The 21,485-nt window shown below is 38.7% G+C and overlaps 5 protein-coding genes across 5 annotated transcripts; all 5 read left to right on the top strand.

Moving 5' to 3' along the window:
• Window positions 1-1,214: 1,214 nt before the first annotated feature.
• Window positions 1,215-4,888, top strand: CBG26204 (the record flags this gene model as incomplete). The annotated part of the gene is made up of 8 exons (XM_045242936.1): window positions 1,215-1,317; window positions 1,364-1,441; window positions 1,673-1,804; window positions 1,854-2,091; window positions 3,377-3,816; window positions 3,865-4,119; window positions 4,419-4,597; window positions 4,871-4,888. The coding sequence occupies 8 exons, from the start codon at window positions 1,215-1,217 to the stop codon at window positions 4,886-4,888; spliced, it is 1,443 nt and encodes a 480-aa protein (XP_045100437.1).
• Window positions 4,889-6,239: 1,351 nt separating this feature from the next.
• Window positions 6,240-7,990, top strand: CBG21415 (the record flags this gene model as incomplete). Its single annotated transcript, XM_045242937.1, has 6 exons — window positions 6,240-6,330; window positions 6,968-7,042; window positions 7,096-7,251; window positions 7,297-7,630; window positions 7,683-7,814; window positions 7,867-7,990. 6 exons carry the CDS (start codon window positions 6,240-6,242, stop codon window positions 7,988-7,990), a joined length of 912 nt encoding a protein of 303 aa, XP_045097298.1.
• Window positions 7,991-11,486: 3,496 nt separating this feature from the next.
• On the top strand, window positions 11,487-13,484 carry CBG21416 (the record flags this gene model as incomplete). The annotated part of the gene is made up of 5 exons (XM_045242938.1): window positions 11,487-11,562; window positions 11,813-12,064; window positions 12,343-12,441; window positions 12,495-12,686; window positions 13,342-13,484. The coding sequence occupies 5 exons, from the start codon at window positions 11,487-11,489 to the stop codon at window positions 13,482-13,484; spliced, it is 762 nt and encodes a 253-aa protein (XP_045097299.1).
• Window positions 13,485-15,401: 1,917 nt separating this feature from the next.
• CBG21417 lies at window positions 15,402-18,818 on the top strand (the record flags this gene model as incomplete). The annotated part of the gene is made up of 5 exons (XM_002646937.1): window positions 15,402-15,954; window positions 16,003-16,076; window positions 17,398-17,488; window positions 17,749-18,471; window positions 18,742-18,818. 5 exons carry the CDS (start codon window positions 15,402-15,404, stop codon window positions 18,816-18,818), a joined length of 1,518 nt encoding a protein of 505 aa, XP_002646983.1.
• Window positions 18,819-20,915: 2,097 nt separating this feature from the next.
• Window positions 20,916-21,265, top strand: CBG26205 (the record flags this gene model as incomplete). The annotated part of the gene is made up of 2 exons (XM_045242939.1): window positions 20,916-20,969; window positions 21,014-21,265. 2 exons carry the CDS (start codon window positions 20,916-20,918, stop codon window positions 21,263-21,265), a joined length of 306 nt encoding a protein of 101 aa, XP_045100438.1.
• Between the last annotated feature and the right edge of the window lie 220 nt (window positions 21,266-21,485).

Here is a 21,485-nt window from a genome sequence, read left to right on the forward strand (position 1 = left end):
CAGTAGAAGAGCCTTCTGAAATAAGGTTCTAAAATTCTAAAAATAGTTTCTTTATTCAACCAAGTTTTTCCATTTGAGTGGTTTTTGGGTTTACAGTGCTCAAAAGTCACTTGTTCAAATCTCACTGGAATATCACATCTCCTAGACATACTTTTTTAAAGGTTTTTTTATCCAATTCGCCCAAAAAATAGTTCATTCTTGTCCTTCCTGCTGTCGTCGCTCTAGTTTCTCAACCGCCTCTGGAAATTTTCACCTCTTTCCCGGCTCTAAATATTCGCCGTTTTTCCCCCAATTTTCCCAACCGTCCCTGCATGATTTCTCTTTTTATTGTTTTGCATCTTTCTCTCCCCTGGTGAAACTACGTCACGGAAATTGGGGGTGGAGTCAATTTTCTATCGCTGTCGATTTTTTTTTCCTTTTTCCCTCTGTATCACTTTCTGGTACATCGTTCTTTCTAGCCTTTCCGACCGGCAGCTAGCCGACCGCTTAGCTTGGCCGGTATCTGGGGATTCTAGGATTTCACAAGCAGAAATAGAACACATGTGTTTTGCAGCATAACTTATACCCCCCCCCTCCGTCAATATCCTCCTCCCTGGTTTAGAGTTTTTTCTCTGCGTCACTCTTTTCCTGCATTCTCGAAATTTACGATCCGCCGATTAGATACTAGAAAGTGTTGAGTTACACGGCTTCTGGCTTGAGTGTCGTTTACTGCTGATTCTCGGAGATAAGCAGGTCTAAACTTCTCCTTCCTTACTACTTATGAGCAAATTGTGTTACTTATTCCACTTTTGAAGCTATCCATGCAAAGTGAGTCAGACAGCTTCACAGGTTAGTAGGATACTGTAGTTTTAAGCAAACTTTATCAAGTCGCCTCGTCCCAAATGAGTTTTATGATCGCAGTAAACCAACATCAACATATTCTGTTAATGCTAAATTTTATGGTGCAACTCTTTTTGGGACCGCACCCGACTTTTTTTCTGACTGGAATGCTTTTGCACCTGGCGCATTTTTTCCGGTGCAAAAATGTTTTCAGTTGGTCCATACATCTGTCCCTGATGATCTTTAAAAAAAGAATTTTGTTTTTTTTTCGTTGCTGAGAGAACGAGAGACACATGAGTCATACGATTCCTGTGTTTTTCAAAATAATTCAGGAATTTCTCCAGTTTATGTGTCATTGTGTCAATTTAAAAAAAACGATGAGTTTTTTCCAGTGTATGTATAATTTCCTGAAGGAACTAGAAGCTAAACGAAGGTTCAAAAGACAGCAACGAGAGCTCATGGGTGAGCCGGCAGAGGAGCATCCGCCGGCGTTGACAGGTACGTAAAGAAGCTTAAAGGAGCATATAAAAATAAAATATTTCAGGGGACATGGTAATTGGAAAAGTGGGATTTGAAGGCGTCACGTGGAGTCCTCGTCCGGATTGTCCTTATGAGTATAAAGGTGAGAACTGGGAAGATGCGTTCACTTTGAGCTCAATTATCTTGGTTTCTATAGGAAATATCAAACATCTGTTAACTGATAAATGTTTTTAATTTTATGATAAATAATTTATCAGTGAAACATTTTTGATAGCTTTTGAAGAAACCAAGATGATTGAGCTCAAAGTTGACGTATAAGGTGGCTTCTATCAAACGGTTTTTAGCTAACTATAAGGTCAGTAGTTGATTTCAGGTCCCAACCCACTGCCACTTAGAAATAGAATTGATCAGGAAGATATGAGCATGGATTTCTCTAATCAACCAGCACCCCAAGAACAAGGAACTCCAGAAGTTCTGAGAACTCACTCTCAAGAGGAAATTCAAGGTACCGACTTTCCAAAATCTAGTTTTTCAAACAAAAGTTCACATTTCAGAGCATTATCGCATGCTTGGAATTCCTATGGGACAAAAAATTGCAAGAACTGATAAAAATGGATCTTCTGGAACAGATGATAGTGAATCTGGTGCTCAAACGAGTCAAGGACCAATCGGCTCAGGATCAGAAGATCTATTTGTAACTATGGGAGACTTTTTCGAGAATGTCCAAACGGACTTTGGAGGTCACAACATGGAATCAATGGATAAAATAACTCCAATGGAAATGGATTTTGGGTCAGCTCAAGGAACAGGGAACCCTAGTATTAGGTTGGCGGGAAAGTCTTTGTCACTCTGTTTGTTTAATCACTGTTCTCGTATATGGAGGCTGTGTATGATATCGACTCTAGTGAATAACAAGGTGATAAGAACCTTCCATATAAACAAGTCCCCATCTCCTTCCCTGCTCCTCATCTGTAATTGAAACGATATGTTTGTTCCCACTGCTATTCACATCAGACATGTTTTGATTTACCTCTTCCTATCTCACACCACGATGAAGGATTCGGAAACTTTCTTGAAGAATGTGTACAACACACATGCCCCTCACTACAATACTATTCGCAATTGGTTCCATCGTTTCGAAAAAGATGACTTCTCGCTCGATGAAAAGGATCGCTCTGGGAGACCCCGTGAGTTGGATTTGGACAAGCTGAAGCACGCATTGCAATCGGATCCATTTCAATCTAGCCGTGAACTAGCTGTCACATTCGGAGTTCACCATAGCACAGTCCTTGAAGGTTTGAAGTCTCTTGGAATGAGAAAACTTTTTGGTCGATTCATACCTCATCACCTGACTCAAGCCAACCTTGACCGCCGAGTCGACGATTCGATTACTCTTCTCACTCTCCACGCGGGCGATCGATGGCTGGACCGGCTAATAACCGGAGATGAGAAGTGGGTCTTCTACGATAATCACCACAGGAAATCCCAGCGGGTTGGAGAAGGAGAGAGCCCACAGGATGTCCCAAAACCCGACCTTCATCCGAAAAAAGTTATGCTCTCTGTGTGGTGGGGAGTGGACGGCCCCATCTACTGGGAACTTCTGCCCGAGGGCAAAACAATAACTGGAGACCTCTACACTACTCAACTACGAAACCTCAAGAAAGCAGTCGACCGTTCGGCCCTGAAAGACAAGAAAGTGTACTATCAACATGATAACGCTCGCCCACATGTTTCGAAACAAGTGAAGCAGGAGCTGATGGGATATGGATGGAATGTTCTCCCTCACCCCCCGTATTCTCCTGATCTTGCTCCTTCCGACTATTGGTTATTTGGCGATATGACACGTGCCTTCGAAGGAAGAAGCTTCAATTCCCGTGGAGCGGTCGAAGCGGCACTCAAACAATACTTTGCCTCACGCCCGGCTGGATTCTACCGCAATGGAATCCATAAATTGAGGGAACGTTGGAGACATGTTGTTGATAATGATGGACAATATAATTAATTATTCGGTTATTTTTTCTTTGAGAAATAAACTATTGAAAAAGTGACAAAGACTTTCCCGCCAACCTAATACCAGCGAACCAGTTAGAGGAGCTCCAATCTATGGAGGACCTCCAAAATCGGCTTCAGCTCGTAAGCCTGCTCCACTGAACCTCGGGGGGCCTATGAGATATGACCTGTATGAGCCAAGATCTAGTGGTTCCAAGCGAGGAGGTCCTACCACCTACGGTCAGTTCCGCGAAGGACAGCCAGCTCCAACTCCACCGATCCATACACCAGCTTCAATGGACATTGGAAGACCAATGTCAGCTCAGTCAGTGTCCACCTTCGGTAGGTTAACGGCTACACCCATCAGGGATCCGATTCAACCGTCGGGACCAACTACAGGAGCTCTATCGGTTGTTTCTATCAATTGTACCAACGGTCCAGACGGGGCAGGTGCATCTCAAGATCCCGAACCAGCCAGAAGCCATCTTGAGAATATGATTCTGCAACTTGAAAGAGGATATCGCGAGCGTAAGTGACATCCATTTAAAATTTTTCAGCTACAAATATGACTTTCAGGCCTTCATAAAAAGGATCTGGAAATTGGGATACTCAGAACATCGAATAATTTCCTTCACAAAGCTCTCAAGGAAAAAAACGACCATTGTGCTCAATTCCACTCGTCCATGACTACCATCAGTACCCCAGGATCTTCTGGAACAAACTCTCCCATGGTCTCTGCCAAACCCACAATGTCATTTGAGAATGCGCTGGCGATCTTCCAGGAATGGATGAAGAATACAAAGCCGCAGATTGAGAGGAATATGGGGATTGGTAAGTTCGCTCTACGGAACTAATTTTTTATTGTTTTGAACTTACAGATTTTAAAAAGTATGTTTTCAACCCATACGGATCGCAGGATATTCCACAAAGCGTGCTGGTGGTCTCGACAGGAGCACATCTTTATAGACAAGCAAACGGTAAGCCAATTTTCCTCGGTACCTGTCGAAGATATCAAAAAGGGGTCAGCTGATAACTTGTTTATCATAATATCAAAAGTGTTTTGTTAGTTGACTAGTTTTTGATATCTTTCACAAAAACTGAGATAACTGAGCTCAACTTGAATATTCCAGAATTCGAATCACTCTCAGTTGAGCAGCAAACCAAATGGAATGCATGTGCGCAGCTTTTGACAAAATACCAGTGGGAGTTGAGTGGATTGGACTTGATTCAACCAATGACTGTGGAGCAAAAAACTCAAAAAGATTCGGAGAAGAGAATGGGAAGGAAACGAGGAGGTTCTAGTGGAGAGGTGAGTGTTTTTTTTTTGAATTACAGTATGCATGTTGACGTGGCGGTAGCTCACCACCGTAGCTCAGGTAGCTCATAACTCAGCTAGCTCATAGCTCAGCTAGCTCATATGTAGTTCAGCTGGATCAGAGCTAAGCTATCGCCACCATGTTGCTGATAGCGGCGCGGGACCTAAACAGTGGTCTCACAAGTTCAATTCATCGAGGGAGTTTATGAAATTTCGATAAATTCATTTTTTCATCTCTCACATCCATTTAAAACATTTCAATTTCAGATGACAGGCGGCGTTTGAACTTCTTCATCTTGCATCTCAATCACCTGCATTATTCAAGAAGTCCCGAATTACAGTATGCCCAAACCTGCACATTTAATAATATTTGCTTCCTGGTCGCTTGATGCTCCTTTTAACGTCTTCTACATTTTCTCGTTATATGTATTGAAAAAAAAATTATATTCTTCTGACTAGTTTTATCACCCTCACGCTTTCTTCTGGTTGATTTCACCTCTTCCCTGTGATTCAACGAATTTCTTAATCCTCTTTTTTTATAAGTCAAGCTCTTTTTTTTTCTTAATTTTTCTAGTACTCTAGTACTCTGTCAGTTTATCACACAAGTTGTATCATAATTATACTTTCTTACAACTGGGAAAACATACCTAACCTATAATTAAGACCCCTATTACATTTTATCAGCACCCATATTTTTTATACACAGAGAGTTTTTTAAATACCCTCTTCAGCTTTTTAAAGGTGGGGGGACATGAAAAAAATAATGTTCTCGATATTCCGTCTAAATATGCCCCTCGAGGAGTTGAACTTGTGAGGGCGATGATTGAGGGTGCGGCGCCGCTACCGACTGAGCCACGCGGGCAAAGAGAAAGCGGACGTCCGATTGCATACATAAAGGCGAGGACGACAGCTGTACGCAGAGTGACATTAAGCGTTGTACACCGTCACGATAGAATGTATACTCTGGCCCCAAAAATCCCCCGTAAAATCTCCTGTCCCCCCACCTTTAATAACTTGGTTTAACTAACTTTTGTGCCTCTACATCGTTGCTTCTCAGCTGGCGACCGCTACGCCGACACGCGACGCACCCAAACTTGGCGCGGTGCCAATTCACTACCGCGTGTCTCACTCTCCTGTATTTGTTTTGGTTTGGTCCATTTTTCAATAAAGATTTTTTATTTTTTCAGCCTTTGCCGGAAGTTTTGACACGTTTTATAATCGAGTTCTATACTATCTGTTTTACTGTACCCCCTTTCTTCTTTTTCTGCTCTTTTGTTTGCTCATTCCCCTATATTGCCAAAAGTCGAATCTCTCTCATCCCATAAAAACCGGGATACTGTAGTTTTATGTGAGAGCCGCACGTGACACCAACCGCCGCCGCTTTCTTGTTACTTTTCTCATAATTTTATGTCTCTCACTTTTTTTTCGCTTCCTCATACTTTCTCTATACCTCCCTCCCTCTTACCTTTGTCCTTCTCTTTTACTTTCCTTTTTGAATGTTGTTTTTCGCGGGCATTTTTTTTTGAATAAGAAGCGATTCACCTAATTTTTCATAGTTTAGGATTATTCCATCTTCTTGGAGATCAAGCTCATCGCTTTCAATCATCATCGTGAAGGAAATCGTCGTCGTTGAAAGATGCATCACCATCATCATCGTGGGCATTTTTCGGCTGCTATCCACTGGGCCCACCATCAGGAGCAGCAGCAGCAGTTGCAGATTCAACATGGTAAGGAGAACACAGAAAGATTAACGATTTGTTGGGAAAAGTGGCAAATATGGGTTACAGTACACAATGTGACGGCGTTTCTGCCGAAACACACATTTTAAAGGCGCATCGTATGTTCAAAAGCGAAAAAGCTTCTTTTTTTTGAAAAATCAAAGTGAATAAGCCTCATTAATTTTGAGATACGGTATTAAAGGCGCATGTACTCCGTCCAAAAAAACTGTTTTTTTTTGCTCCTGGACTAATGATGCGTCATTAAATGTTACGTTTGCACACAGCCATCAGACCAGAGTGATAGAAGTGCAGGGCCGCTACTGAGCTTCGGAGTCGTCCCTTAACTTTGAGCCCATATATCTCATTTTCTGTGAAGGATATCAAAAAGTGGTCAACTGACAAAATGTTTATCATATTATCAAAATCAATTTGCCACTTGACTATTTTTTATATCTTTTACAAGAACTGAGATAAATGGGCTCAAAGTTGAATACCTCTTTTCAAAATTTCTAGTTTTCAAAATTTTTTTCAGAGATCTATTGAAGCCAACTTCATCAGCAGCTCCAGCAAGGTTTGGTGGGCCATCACGTGCCACAACACCACCACCATCAAGGCGATGTGGATGCCTACGTCATCCGTCTTGCAGATGATGTCCAACGATACAAAGGACTTTTTGAAGAGACATCAGTGAGAAATGGAGAACTGAAAGCTACTGTCAACTGTGAGTTCCATTTCTTAGAGTTTATTATTTAGAGGTCAAAGCTCATTTTTCAGTGAATCGATTAGAACTGGATGCCAAGGATAGGGTCATAGCAGAGAAGGATCGTATGATAGAGGGACAAAGAAGAAGAATCGAAGCTCTTGAAGGACGTCAACACAACGAAACGGACGTTTTTATTTTGAGAGAAATTCGGAGACAAGCGGCTGGTGGTGAGTATGATTTTAAGGATAACTTCGAAAACTCTGACTTTTCAGAAGCGGCCGGCGGACCAAGATCAGGCTCCCCACCGGGCTCTCCAATGCTGCCAGCGTTTCTTTATGAGCCCTCTACTCCACGCGGTGCTTCACGCGCTGCTCCACCCGCTCCTCAAGCTGCCGTCCCACGCGCTGAAGACGCTGCTGCAGTCGCTCATCAAGATGTCGTCCCACAAAACCGCAGAATCAAGAGAGAATTGGCAGATCAGGAGGAAAAGGAGGTGGTCCTCACTCGTCATCGAGAACCACCCCGTCATCGAGAACCAACGATGCGTTTGAGAGAACGGTCCAGCAATGGATGCAATGGGAGCATCGAGAGGAAGAAATTGAAGACGTTGGTGAGTGAGAATTAAAAGTTCTTTTCATTCATTTTTTTTAATTTTCAGATCTGGGCGTCTTTCTCTTCAATCCAGAGGAGCGCAGTTACATCCCCCAGCAAAAGAGGAAGGCGGCGAGGAATATGGACTTGTTCAAAATAATGCACAAAATTCGCAAGCCCAATTTCCATATGAATCTGGGTAAGTCTTCATTTAGAAAGCGTGATATATAAAAAAAAACGTTGTCTTTCAGCCGAAGTGTGGCAAAATGTCACACAACACGAGAGAAAGGTCTGGAGCGAACGGTGCGCCAGAGTGAAACAGCTCCAGAAGGAGCAAATCCAAAAGGGGTGGATTTTTGCACAAAACGTGCATAAAATCAAGGAGGAGCCTTTGGGTAATTTGTGTTCTTTGAGATTTTGCTCCTAGTTTTCCATGTGTCTTGGTCCCTTTAAATTTCTGCTTGTCATATATCAATTGGTTATAAGCTACTTCATTCCTACAAATTCGGCTCCTTATATCCCCTATCCCCCTTTTCTCGCCAGGCACTCTCAAAGGTTATAATGCGCTCCCCGGTCTTTGCTTCCCCTATGCCAAATTCTTAATTACACTTTCTTATTAGTTCTCACTCCCTCCTAGACTTATTCTGATCATTAAAATGTTCTTGTTGAGCTATTTGTTGTGTGCTCCCTACTCTTTGCCCCATGTTGATCGCATTCCTTTTTTCACCTGGTCGTCTCTTTGCCCTTTGTTCCCCTGTATGTGCTCTAAAGACCCCCATCTTTTTTTCTGGTATTTTCGTTGAAACGTTGTCACATTTAAAACAAATTCCGTTCCCCTCAATTTGTAACTTCTCCTAGATTTCGCTTCTTCAAAATCTGCTTCCAAGTTACTGCAGTTTCTTTCGAATCTCCCTACCTTTCTCCTTGATTTGCTCCAAATTTGAAGTTTCAACCTCAATAAATATGAAAAGAACTTAGTTTTGGTTTTCAAGAATTTCAGTTTTAGGAATTTCAGATTTTCCGAAATTCAGAATTTCAGATTTCTAGATTTCCAGGTTTCCAGTATTTCCGATTACCACATTTCCAGATTTAAGAATTTCGGAATTTCACATTTTTTCAGATTTCAGATTTTTCAGATTTTCGGAATTTCAGAATTTCAGAATTTTCGAATTTCAGAAAATCGGAATTTCGAAAGCTCGGATTTTCAGATTTCTAGAGTTTCAGAATGTCAGCAGTTCAGAATTTCGGACTTTTTCAGAATTTGAGAATTCCCGATAGATTTCAGATTTCAGGATTCAGATTTCAGATTTTCCCTGATTTCCAAATTTTTTTCAAATTTCAGAATTTCAGATTTCAGAATTTCATAATTTCAAAATTTCAGAATTTCAGAATTTCAGAATTTCAGAATTTCAGAATTTCAGAATTTCAGAATTTCAGAATTTCAGAATTTCAGAATTTCAGAATTTCAGAATTTCAGAATTTCAGAATTTCAGAATTTCAGAATTTCAGAATTTCAGAATTTCAGAATTTCAGAATTTCAGAATTTCAGAATTTCAGAATTTCAGAATTTCAGAATTTCAGAATTTCAGAATTTCAGAATTTCAGAATTTCAGAATTTCAGAATTTCAGAATTTCAGAATTTCAGAATTTCAGAATTTCAGAATTTCAGAATTTCAGAATTTCAGAATTTCAGAATTTCAGAATTTCAGAATTTCAGAATTTCAGAATTTCAAAATTTCAGAATTTTCGAATTTCAGAAAATCGGAATTTCGGAAGCTCGGATTTTCAGATTTCTAGAGTTTCAGAATGTCAGCAGTTCAGAATTTCGGACTTTTTCAGAATTTGAGAATTCCCGATAGATTTCAGATTTCAGGATTCAGATTTCAGATTTTCCCTGATTTCCAAATTTTTTTCAAATTTCAGAATTTCAGATTTTTCAGATTTCAGAATTTCATAATTTCAAAATTTCAGAATTTCATAATTTCAGAATTTCAGAATTTCAGAATTTCAGAATTTCAGAATTTCAGAATTTCAGAATTTCAGAATTTCAGAATTTCAGAATTTCAGAATTTCAGAATTTCAGAATTTAAGAATTTCAGAATTTAAGAATTTAAGACTTTTTCAGATTTGAGATTTTGAACTTTTAATAATTGTTTTTCTTGGCTAGCCATGTGACTCATACCTGAACAACAGCACTTTCTGAAAAAAAAATCAATTTCTTTTATATTTCCCAGCAAACCGTCCCTCTAGTTTCACCAAAACATTTCTCAATTCCCCAGAAAAAAGTTTTCAATTGACATCTGGGCAGAACAGAAACAGAACAGGTGCCTGAGCAATGTGCACACTTTTTTTGCTCCTCCTTCGATTGCGCAATATGACCTTTTACACCTCTGCTGATCGAAGTGCCCCTCCCCCCGAATACGGACCACCGAAAAAAAATGTGTTGCGTCATATATGGATAAGAGAGTGAGAGGGAACAGAGAAACAGATGATGTGACAGAATGCTCATTCTTAATAGATACAGTACATCTGTGCTTTAGCCATTCATTTGTTCCGCTCCTCACTGTTCTGATAGTGACACTAATTTGAAAAAAAATTGATTTCCAAATGAACAATTGTGATTCAGACCTGCCATGTTATGGTAGATCAAATAAGGTCTGTCGGTTTTTCTTTTCCTCTGGGAAACACCGAATGACATACAAAAAAAAAAGAAAAGAGACAGGTCAGACCGTGAAGTTTTGGGGATCATTGCTCATTTGTAGATACATCCAATGTTTTATTCTCTCCTGTCATAGTTTCCATCCAACTGATAGCTTGTAACTGTTGGTTATTTGTTTCTTCAATCCATCATCAAATTCCTTCTTGAATGTTCTCTTCATCTTCGGACATTTTTTTTCAATTGTCCAGTTTTTTTACTGATTCAACTAACTAGGCTTGAATTCAGTTACCGTAAACATTCTAATATAACCCAAACCACCCAAACCGTCAACTTTGAACCAATGTATCTCAAATTCTGTAACTGATACCAAAAAATGATCAACTGACGAAATGTTTATCATAATATCAGCAACATTTTATTAGTTTGTCACTTTTTGATATCCTCTCTAGGAACCGAGGTATATCAGCTCAAACTTAACGATTTGGGTGGCGTTGTTTTAGAGTGTTTACTGTAAAGATATCAAAGTTTCAAAATTCGGCTAGTTTAATATTACTTCCTCTTACTGCACAATTTTATAATCATTATCACAAAAAAGGTGTCCCATAGGAAGTAGGAATATCTGATTTAACATTATTTTTCCTCTTCAATTTCAAACTTCTTCTCTAGAAAAGTCAAATGACATTTGCACCTTATTTTTCTTTTCGAAATCACCGAGTTTTCGTTTTACTTGTTTAGTTAGTAGGTGGTCAAATGTCGAAAATGTAAGCTGACAATATGATTTGGAAACTTCCGGATTTTCGAATTTGTTTTGAGTGTGATTCTATTTTTGTCTTTAAACCGGCCTTTACTACAGTAATAGAGGCCCACACTATACGTCAATTCTCAGCTCAATTATCTCGGCTCCTTGACCAGATATCAAAAAAGTCTCAACTGTTAAATTGTTCATCACAATATCACAAACATTACATTAGTTGACAAATTTTTGGTATCTCTAACTGTAAGAGGAACCGAGATAATTGAGCTCAAAGTGGACGTATAGGGTGGACTTACAGTATGTCCTTATATTTTGGCGTGAAAAGGCCATTTTTTATTTTTCGAGATGATTTCTTCTCGACTTTCAAATTTTCCCATCTTCTCATTTCCCTCTTTTTTTGGATCATAAAAACCCGTGAGCTATATTTTTCCAGAAGCTACTTTCCACTGGTCATCATCATGCAGAACAGTCAACCAGGAAGTTTTATGGGTCAGGTGCAGTGGCAGTGCCAGCAGCAGCAACGGCAGCAACAAGGTGAGAAAAAGGGATAGAAATCCCGGACTCAATTATATCGGGTCCTATGAGAGATTTTGAAAAGTAGTGAACTGATAAATTATTTATCATATTATCACTAATTTAATCAGTAGACAATATTCTGACATCTCTTATAGGGATTGAGATTATTGAGTTCGAAGTGCACGACTGCTAATAGAGCAAATATTAATACAGGTCTAGCAACTATGACTTCAAACTGAGCTCTATATTTCGAAAATTCATTTTTGAGGTACTGGTCATTGGGAGCAGCTGAACCAACGATTCCAAAACGGGTATGTTGGAAATCAGGCTCCAGAAATGGACCTGGTCCACAAAATGGCCATTGAAATCGAGGGATGGAAGCAGCACTGCGCCGCTCTCTACCAGGAAAAAGAGCAATTCAAAGCGGAAAACCAAAACCTGAAAATGGAAAACCAGAAGTTGAAAGATGAAGCTTTCCAGAAAAATCAAGCTTTCGAAGATATGAAATTGCGATTGAATAGTAAGTGAAATTACCGTATGTGAGCTAGTGCAATCTTTGAGTTCAATTATCTCGGTTCCTATGAGAGATCACAAAATTGTGTTAACTGGTGAAACATTGGTGATATTGTGATAAATAATCCATCAGTTGGCAGATTTTTTATATCTTTTAAAGGACCCGAGATAATTTAGCTCAAAGGGCAATTATTGGGTGGGTAGCATTTACGGCAGAACAAGCGACTTGAAAATTAAAAAATAAAGATACTGCAAATACTTCTATTTGAGCAAATCTAATTTCAGAGGTGTCCAAGAAATCGGAAGAAGAAAATCACGAATTGAAGAATCTGCGAGAGGCCAATGATTTTGAAATTGTCCTTGTCAAACGGATCAAGGACCTGGGTGAGTTTGAATCAAAATTGTTAAGTTTGAATTACAAATTTTGTGAATTTAAGAAGCAAGAGAGGGTCCGATCTCCTCCGAAGATGCCCCAACCTTGGAGGATATCGTCGACAGCGTCATCGACAACAAGGAGCTCATCGTGAAGCGCCACCACGATCCAATTCGAGATGAGGAGAACGACTTCAAGGCGGCTGTAGAGAATTGGAAGAACTGGAATGGAAGATTCGAGACTGTGGAAGGAGTTGGTAAGGGAGATTTTAAAGGTGGGGGACATGAAAAAAATAATGTTCTCAAAATTCCGTTCAAAGATGCCCCTCGAGGAGTTGAACATGTGAGGGCGCGGCGCCGCTACCGACTGAGCCACGCGGGCAAAGAGAAAGCTCACGCCCGATTGCATACATAAAGGCGAGGACGACAGCTGTACGCAGAATGACATTAAGCGTTGTACACCGTGACGGTAGAATGCATACTCTAGCTACAAAAAAACTACGAAAAATCTCATGTCCCCCCACCTTTAAGGAAAAAATAAAGCCGTTTAATTTTTTCAGATTTGAGGTTATTCCTCTTCAATCCGGACAACACCCAGGCTCGATTCCCGCAAACTGTGAAAAAGGCGACAAGAAACATGGATTTGTTCAAAATTATGTTCCGCCATTCCAACCCACATTCCCGCGTGAATCCAATTAAATTAAAAATAACGAAGTCCCCAAACCGTCAAGTTCGGGCTCAATTATCTCGGTTCCAAGATACGAAATAATTGTCAACTGATAAAATGTTTATCATATGTAGTAGCAAACATATTTTGTTAGTTGACAATTTTTCAAAATCTTTTTCAGGAATCGAGATAATTGAGCTCAAAGTTAGAAGTGTTTTGACATGTTAAAAGCTACTAATTTTCAGACGAAGTGTGGAACCAAGTCAACCACAAAAGCGAATGGTCCCGCAAATGTGCTAAAGTGAAGGAGTTGCAGAAGTTCCAAGAGGCGAAACGATGGATCCGCCCGCAAACGCTTTACAAGATCAAAAAGGAACCTGCTCATTAATTATATTTCTTTTTTGTCTGGAAATTTGAAATATTGTTTTTTTTGCCCGTGTGCTTTCCCTACTTTGCATTCTTATCAACTTCTCCCTAGATCATTACTTGCTATCCCTTTTGATTCATTGATTTCGAATATCTATTCTTGAGTTTTCTTATTCCCATTCTCCCACTGTGTTGAAACGCACTCTTCTGGCGCTGATTCACAGCTGATTTCTTTCCTTTATTGAATTGTTTTAAACTGTAACCTGTATTAAAAATTACTTATATTGTATTATGTTTATCGTTCCATTAAATCATGTAGTTTTAAGATGCTCACTTGATATTAGTTTGCATTTTTCACTTCCTACCCCCTTTTTCCTGGTCGTTTTCCCATTTTCTTGTTCTTCTTTCCCCCCCCACCTCATATCATCACTTTCATTTCTCCCGTCCGTGTGGCAGGCAACCTCATGTGTGTGTCTAATTCTCTTCTTTCCCCCTGCCCTCCAATACACTTCTCCCCCATGTCTCTTTTTTTTTGTTCATTCATTTTTGAAACATTTTATTTAATAACTTTGATTTTCCCTGATTTTCTTTGATTTCCTCTCTAATAAAATCAAAAAATTTTTTTTTTGAAATTAGCTGCGAATTATTCCAAAACGCGCGAGAAATTTCTTGCAGTTGACTCTCTGGCCCGCAATTTGAGACACTGCACACAATGCATCAAAATAGACGACCATTGGTGCGTTTCGGGAGCGGAATGGTTGTTTCACAGTGTTCGTTTTTCTACCTTTTCAAAAGCGCTTTGATTAGAACGCAGCCAAATTGATGACTGAGGATCAAACGTGTCTGCGTCTCTTTGCCGAAATCTCGTCTCTTCACCGATATGTTCTGCGTCTCTTCACCGAAATACGATCTCTCGTTTTAGGGGAGAATGTTTTCTTTTTTGAAAATTTGAAAAAGCTTTGCCCCGCCCCCTTATCAATAGAGCGAGTTTGCAAAGGTAAAAAACCGAACCCTGTGTTGTTTTAGAGCGGATTTTCGAAGGAACATGTTTTTTTTTTGTGAAAAAATTATCGAGATTTAAAAGAGAAGAAGTGATCGATTGAAAAAAATTGAAAATTTTTCAACAAAGAAAATTGAAGCAACGGAGATTCTAAGAAAGGAAAATGTTGACTTGTTTCGGAAACCCTGTAATAGAAGGGCCCCTGTCATAAATGTAAAAAAGTATTTATATTTATCATAATATCAGAAATATTTTGTCAGTTAACACATTTTTGATATCTTGCATAGGAATTGAGATAATTGAGCTCGAACTTGACAATGAACTTCAATTACAGGTTTATTTAATTTTTCTAGTCTAGTCTTCGAAGGTTCCCCGGAGTACAAGAAAACTGTAATCTTGAATCTTGTCTCCTTCTGTTTCCTTTTTTCGCCCAAGCCACCTAATGTCCCTTTGCACCTTTATACACTATTTCTCCCTCTCACCATAACCAACATACACTTTCATTTATGTTTTGTGTTTGTGTGTCTCGTTTTTCTCAATATCTGTTTTTCTGTGTTTTTATTGTTTTTCTAGAGAACAAACGTTATAGGTTTTTTTAGTTTTTGACCAGTAATTGTTAGAAATTTTATAAGTTGATAAGTCTTCGACATACATGAGAATCGTTTGGGACTCTATATGTGCACTTGAGCTCTATTATTTCGGTTCCTAGGAGAGATATCAAAAATCTGTCAACTGATAAAATATTGATGATATTATGATAAACATTTTGTCGGTTGACTACTTTTTGATATCTCTGATAGGAACCGAGATAATTGAACTCAAAGTTGACGGTGTAAGAGGCATCTCATTATCTCACTAGCATTTTCAACTATGGCTTGCGAAATTATCTAATTTCACAAAAGTAAATGATTTTGATTTTTCCAGAGCTACCCATCAAAAATGTCTTCGCCATCCACCAGCCAGACCACCAACGCATCCGGACAAATGTCGGACCTTCTCAATTGTGCACAAATGGAGAAGAAGAGTGTGAAAAAGAAGGAATTGAAAAAAGAAAATTCAAGAATGAAAAAGGAAATAGAAGAGATGCAGAAAAAGCACAAAGAGGAGATTGAAAAATTGAAAATGGAGGTACAAGAGGTTCAAAAATCAAAGAGAAAAGTGGAGAAGGCGTTGAGAGAAGAAGAAAACAGAAACGAGGAGTTTTATGACGAAATGACAAAGAACCCAACGTGGAGCCAACTTATGAAAGCTATGGGGAGAGCGCAGGATGAAAATAAAAAGCTTCGAAAGAAGGTGGACAAATTGGAGGAATATGAAAAACTGTATAAGGAGGCAGTGTTAGACAAGTATGTCTGTGAAAGAGAGCTAAAGTGCTTCAAAAAAGGATTCAATGAAATGGGAAAAACCGTCAATTCGGAGGAGTTTGGACGGAAGGAGAAATTCAAGCAGATGGCAGAGAAATTGGTTGAGATTAAAAGGAAAATGGAAGATGGTGAGTTTTATTGTTTATTTGAAAATTTTCAAATTATCGAGTCTTCAGAAGCAAAGGAGCTCGTGAGCGAAAACAATCAGAAGGACATTCCATCCACTTCAGGAGGACCACCACAGAAAAAAGTGAGTTTTTGGGAAGAAATCTGAAAAAAGGAAAAAAGCATTTTCAGAGAAAGCGAAACGGCTTCTAGCCACTTCATCCTCTTCTTGGCTGCTCCTAAATCTCCTATAATAAACTTTACTGTTTTCATCATCGTAGACAATTTCTTAATTGTCTTTCACCTTTTTCTTCCTTCTTTCCATCTAAATTGGTTCTTTTGATCTCTATAAGTCTCTTTTCTTACATTTCTCATCTTTTCTAACATTTCACATTGTTCAAATCATATTATTTCTTCATTTTCCTGTGTTTATGTTTCCACCACTGTCTTTTATTTTCTCCACCATTTTTTGAGCTCCTAAGATTCCTCGATTGTTTTTATTGGTTTTTCTTTTTCCCTAATTTTTCAATTTTTCCGAACCTGACATTTATAAGCAAAAAAAAAACAAATAAATTCATAATTTTATTCAAATGTTCTAACCATTTTTGTTCAGACTGCGTTGTTTCCCCTAATAAATAGAAGCACATCTTTAACCGTCAACTTTGAGCTCAATTATCTCGCTTCTTGTGAAAGATTTTAAAAATTTGTCAACTGATTATTTATTTAGCATAATATTATCAATATTTTATCAGTTGACAAATTTTTGGTATCTCTCCTAGGAACCGAGATGATTGAGCTCAAAGTGGACGGTTTAAGTGGAGCTTCTATAGAGGCATTTTTGTATCTTTTTCAGCTCTTCTGCATGAATAGGAAACTAGAATTTCAGAGTTTCGGACTATCTGGAAAAGGCAAAATTGTTCCAATATTTTCCTGGTAGATCAAAAATAGATCAACATTCTCTAAAAGCCGGGAACATTTTCAATGTTTTCTTTTCCAATTTTTTTCAAATTATTTCTTTTTTCTCTGCTCTTTTTCTCTGCTATTGTCGGAATAAAAAAAGTGAGACTCGGTGTTTGCGTACTTTGATTCCCGCCTCCCCCCACCGACGCTCCGCCCATCGCTTTGCAAGTGCGGCGTGGTGTTTTGGCGCCACTTGGGAGATCATCGGATTTAATGAGATTTTCATAGAATTTAATGAGATTTTCATAGAGATCATCGGATTTAATGAGATTTTCATAGAATTTAATGAGATTTTCATAGAGATCATCGGATTTAATGAGATTTTCATAGAAAATATGATTTCCAAGTGGCGCGCCAAAACACCACGCCGCACTTGCAAAGCGATGGGCGGAGCGTCGGTGGGGGGAGGCGGGAATCAAAGTACGCAAACACCGAGTCCCACTTTTTTTTCCGACAATAATACTTTCAATAAAATCCTTTTTTTTCCCAGAAACTTGTCAATGGAGGACCACGACGCTCCAGAATCTCCAGTGAATGATGATTTTCAACCAAATCCAGCTAATCGAAATCCAGAAGTTCCAGAAGTAACTTTGGAAAGTGAGTTTTGTGATTCGTATTGTAAAAATCGATGTAAAAATAGAAGCCCATTCTGTACGTGCACCTTGAGCTACATTATCTCGGTTCCTATGAGAAATATCAAAAATCTGTCAACTGATAAAATGTAGCTGATAATATGAAAAGTATTTCATCAGTTGACATATTTTTGATATCTTTCATAGGAATCAAGATAATCAAGCTGAATGGGCTTCTATTATACAATCCCTTTTTAGGAAACTTGAAAATATTAAACTTTTCAGTGTACATGGCTGCAAAGGACGCAGATAAGACGGCCAAAGCTTTATTGGAGAAACAAAAAAAGACTATTGAAGATTTGGAAAAGACGATAGAGGAAAATGAACCTGAGACAGAAGAGAAAAAGAAGGCACTGACAGCTAAAATCGATAAAGCTAAGAGAAAGCGTTCCAAAGCTTCTAATTCGAAAAAAACTTTTGAAAATCTAACTGAAGAGAAAAGAAATCGAGGGAATGATATAGAACTGAGAATAATAGAGATGGAAAAGGAGAATGCGAAGATGAGGAAGGAGTTGGGATCGGATTTTATAGAAACGTCGTATAAAGAGAAAATTGAGGAGTTGAAAGCCAAAATAAACAAAGCGAAGGAGTCAAAAAGAAAATCCCAAGATACGGAGAAACATGAAGACAATGGTACAAGTATTAAACTCGTTCAGGAACTGAAGCGTAAAATAAGAGAAGATTATCATCTCAAAAAACTTTTAGATTCGTTGAAAAAAACTAAAGAAGATAATGCTGAGCGAGAAGAGCAGACACAGGAAGTGGAAGGAAATCTGAATGATCGCATGGATAGAAATGTGATGGAAGGAAAGTTGGGGTGCTTCAAAAATGTATTCGCTGAAATTGAAGGAATTGACAAATTGAATGGGATTAGGGTGGAGGAAAAATACAAGAAAATGTATGAGAAGTTGCGGGAAATTGAAGGAAAACAACGAAAAATTGAGGATGGTAAGTGATTTATTTTTTTTTCTCGTATTGCTTACTTGGGAACCTGCAACAAAAGAGCTCGCACGCTGTCAAGTTTGAGCTAATTCATCTCAGTTCCTGAGGATTATATCGGAACTGTATCAAATGTTTCTGATATTATGATAAAAAATTCATCAGTTGACAACTTTTTTTAAATTTTGACTGGAACCGACATAAACAAGCTTGAAGTTCCCAGTTAGGGGGCTTTTCTATTACAGGTTTTACGGTAAACGCATATCATTTCATTTTCAGAGATGAGGATAAAACTAAATGAGCTTGATAGACGTGAGGACGTGCCATCAACTTCAGGACCACGACGACTAAACTAAATTCCTTTCAGAAACTTTTTTTTTCCATTTCTTCACTTTTCCCAAGCCTAAATAATCATCTCATTCTCTCATTTATGCTTTTTTCTCTATATTTTCTTTTTTCTCCAATTCCACAAATTTTCAAATAACTTCCTTACATACAGTGCGTTTCAATATTATACGTCCACTCTTGTTTTTGGCCGTAACTTGAGAACCGGTTGAGATATCAATCTAATTTTATTAAAATTGAATTCAGAGCGACAAATTACATCTAGAAAACCATTTTTGAGAAAAAATATTGAAAACTACTCGAGATACAGAGAAAAATCTGAAAATGTGACATTTGCAACCGTTTCAAAATTATACGTCCACTTCAAAGGTATGTCGATCTTGACCTTTGGCGGAGCCGGAAAAGCTTGAATTTAGTTTTGTTTTTTGCTGCCAATGTGAGAAACTTTTTTCATTATGCTTTTCCTTGTTTTTCTCCACTTTTCAACATGTCTCGTGGCCATTTGCTCACTGATGCTGAAAAAGCCTTCATCGACGCGTTCAAAACCTCTGGTTGGACCAACAGGGCTATCGCGAAACATCTAAATCGTTCCCACGATTGCATTAATCGTTTTGTATCGAACCGGACCCGCAACAATCAACCCAACAAGGCTGGACGTCCTCCAAAACTCAATTCAAGAGCCAAACGATCAATCGTTCGTGTGGCTTCAAACACCATGAAGTCTTGTAATGATATCAAAAAAGAGCTGAATCTTGGAGTGAGCAAGTGTACAATCTGGAGGGCTCTTAAGGATGATCCAAACATCAAAAGAGCAGTCATGCGCCCTGCTCCGAAGCTCACTGACAATCACAAAACTCGCCGTCTCGACTTCGCTCGAAAAAACATGGGAACCAACTGGGATAAGGTATTAAGTTTAAAATTATCTATCCAAATTATCTTATCTTTTACAGGTAATTTTTTCGGACGAGAAAAAATTCAATCTTGATGGACCCGACGGATTCAAATCGTACTGGCACGACTTGCGGAAGGATCCAGCCGTTTTTGCCAAAAGGAATTTCGGGGGAGGCAGTTTGATGGTATGGGGAGCATTTGCTTCGGCTGGATACTTGGAGCTCGCTTTCACCACTTGTCGAATGAACTCCACAGACTACCAAGACGTTCTCCAGAACCACCTTATCCCGTTTCGTCGTCGATTCAGTCGCCGCCAGTTCATTTTTCAGCAAGATAATGCTGCAATCCATGTCAGCCGCTCCACTTTGGACTGGTTCCAATCGAAAAACATCGATGTCTTGCCATGGCCAGCTTGCTCTCCAGATCTGAATCCGATGGAAAATGTTTGGGGCGAGCTGGTTCGTCGTCTTTACCGCCATGGAAAGAAGTATGCTAGTATTGGAGAGCTTCGGGATGCGCTGATTGCTGAGTGAGTCTGCTGGAGCAGGAGTTCAAGACTAAGAGCACCCAATACATCCAAAACCTTATCAAATCGATGCCAAATCGTCTCTTCGATGTCATTGCTGGTAAAGGTTCATCCACAAAGTATTGAAATATTTTTTATTCTCTATTTTAGCATTGATTCTGAGAGTGGACGTATAATTTTGAAACGGTTGCAAATGTCACATTTTCAGATTTTTCTCTGTATCTCGAGTAGTTTTCAATATTTTTTCTCAAAAATGGTTTTCTAGATGTAATTTGTTGCTCTGAATTCAATTTTAATAAAATTAGATTGATATCTCAACCGGTTCTCAAGTTACGGCCAAAAACAAGAGTGGACGTATAATATTGAAACGCACTGTATTAAACGCTAGACGTGTCTGTTGGTCCTAGTTTCTGTTATACGAGGACCGATATTTCAAGAAGTTCCAGAGCAAAACTTTATGGATACTCCAAAGAATGTTTCAGCTTTAACTGGATGTACGAAATATGAGGCTCTCTCTTTTGATAGCTAGGATGATATTGGAGTTTCTTTAGGATTCCAAAATCCAAGAGAAGTTAATGTCAAATATCACCAGGACCAGAAAAATGACCAATTAAGTATATCATCATCGTCAAGATGACACCGTCTACTTTTTTCAGGATTTTCAAATAAAATACGCGACGAGACTCAAGAGATGTTAGTTCAAAACAAAGTGAAAGTAGACAAATTATTACAAAACGGAGTTCCGGTTTGTTTTCAAAATGCGAACATTGCGAACAACAATAGTTACAGATTTACCTCTATGAGCTTACGTATCCGAAGCATGCAGATCACACCGATGATTTATTCTACATAATGGGAGTTCATCCATTTGAACAGGATGAAAACGAGAAAAATATTGGAGAAGTCTATCGGACGATGTTCACAAATTTTATAAAAACTGGAGAACCTGGAATTGGATTTGAGAGATCGGATCTGAGAACTTCTTCGTTCTTTGATATCTATTATAACGAAACGAAACATCTGGAGACAGACCTAAAATGAGAACAGATTTTGAGGAATCTGTGAGTTTTTAACATTTGATTTAGGAGTTCGACGATTATTTTTTCAGATCATGGAGTATTGGACTAAAGAAATAGTTCATTTTGATCAAACCATTTCAAAAATGAAGATGGGATCTGTTTTGCCTGTTGTTCGATCTTTCAGAGAACCAATTAGTACTTCTGCTTTCCCTTTTTCAATTGTGCTCTTTTTGTTATTGCCG

The sequence above is a fragment of the Caenorhabditis briggsae genome, assembly GCF_000004555.2.
Source record: "Caenorhabditis briggsae complete genome, chrII, whole genome shotgun sequence".
Lineage (NCBI taxonomy): Eukaryota > Metazoa > Nematoda > Chromadorea > Rhabditida > Rhabditidae > Caenorhabditis > Caenorhabditis briggsae.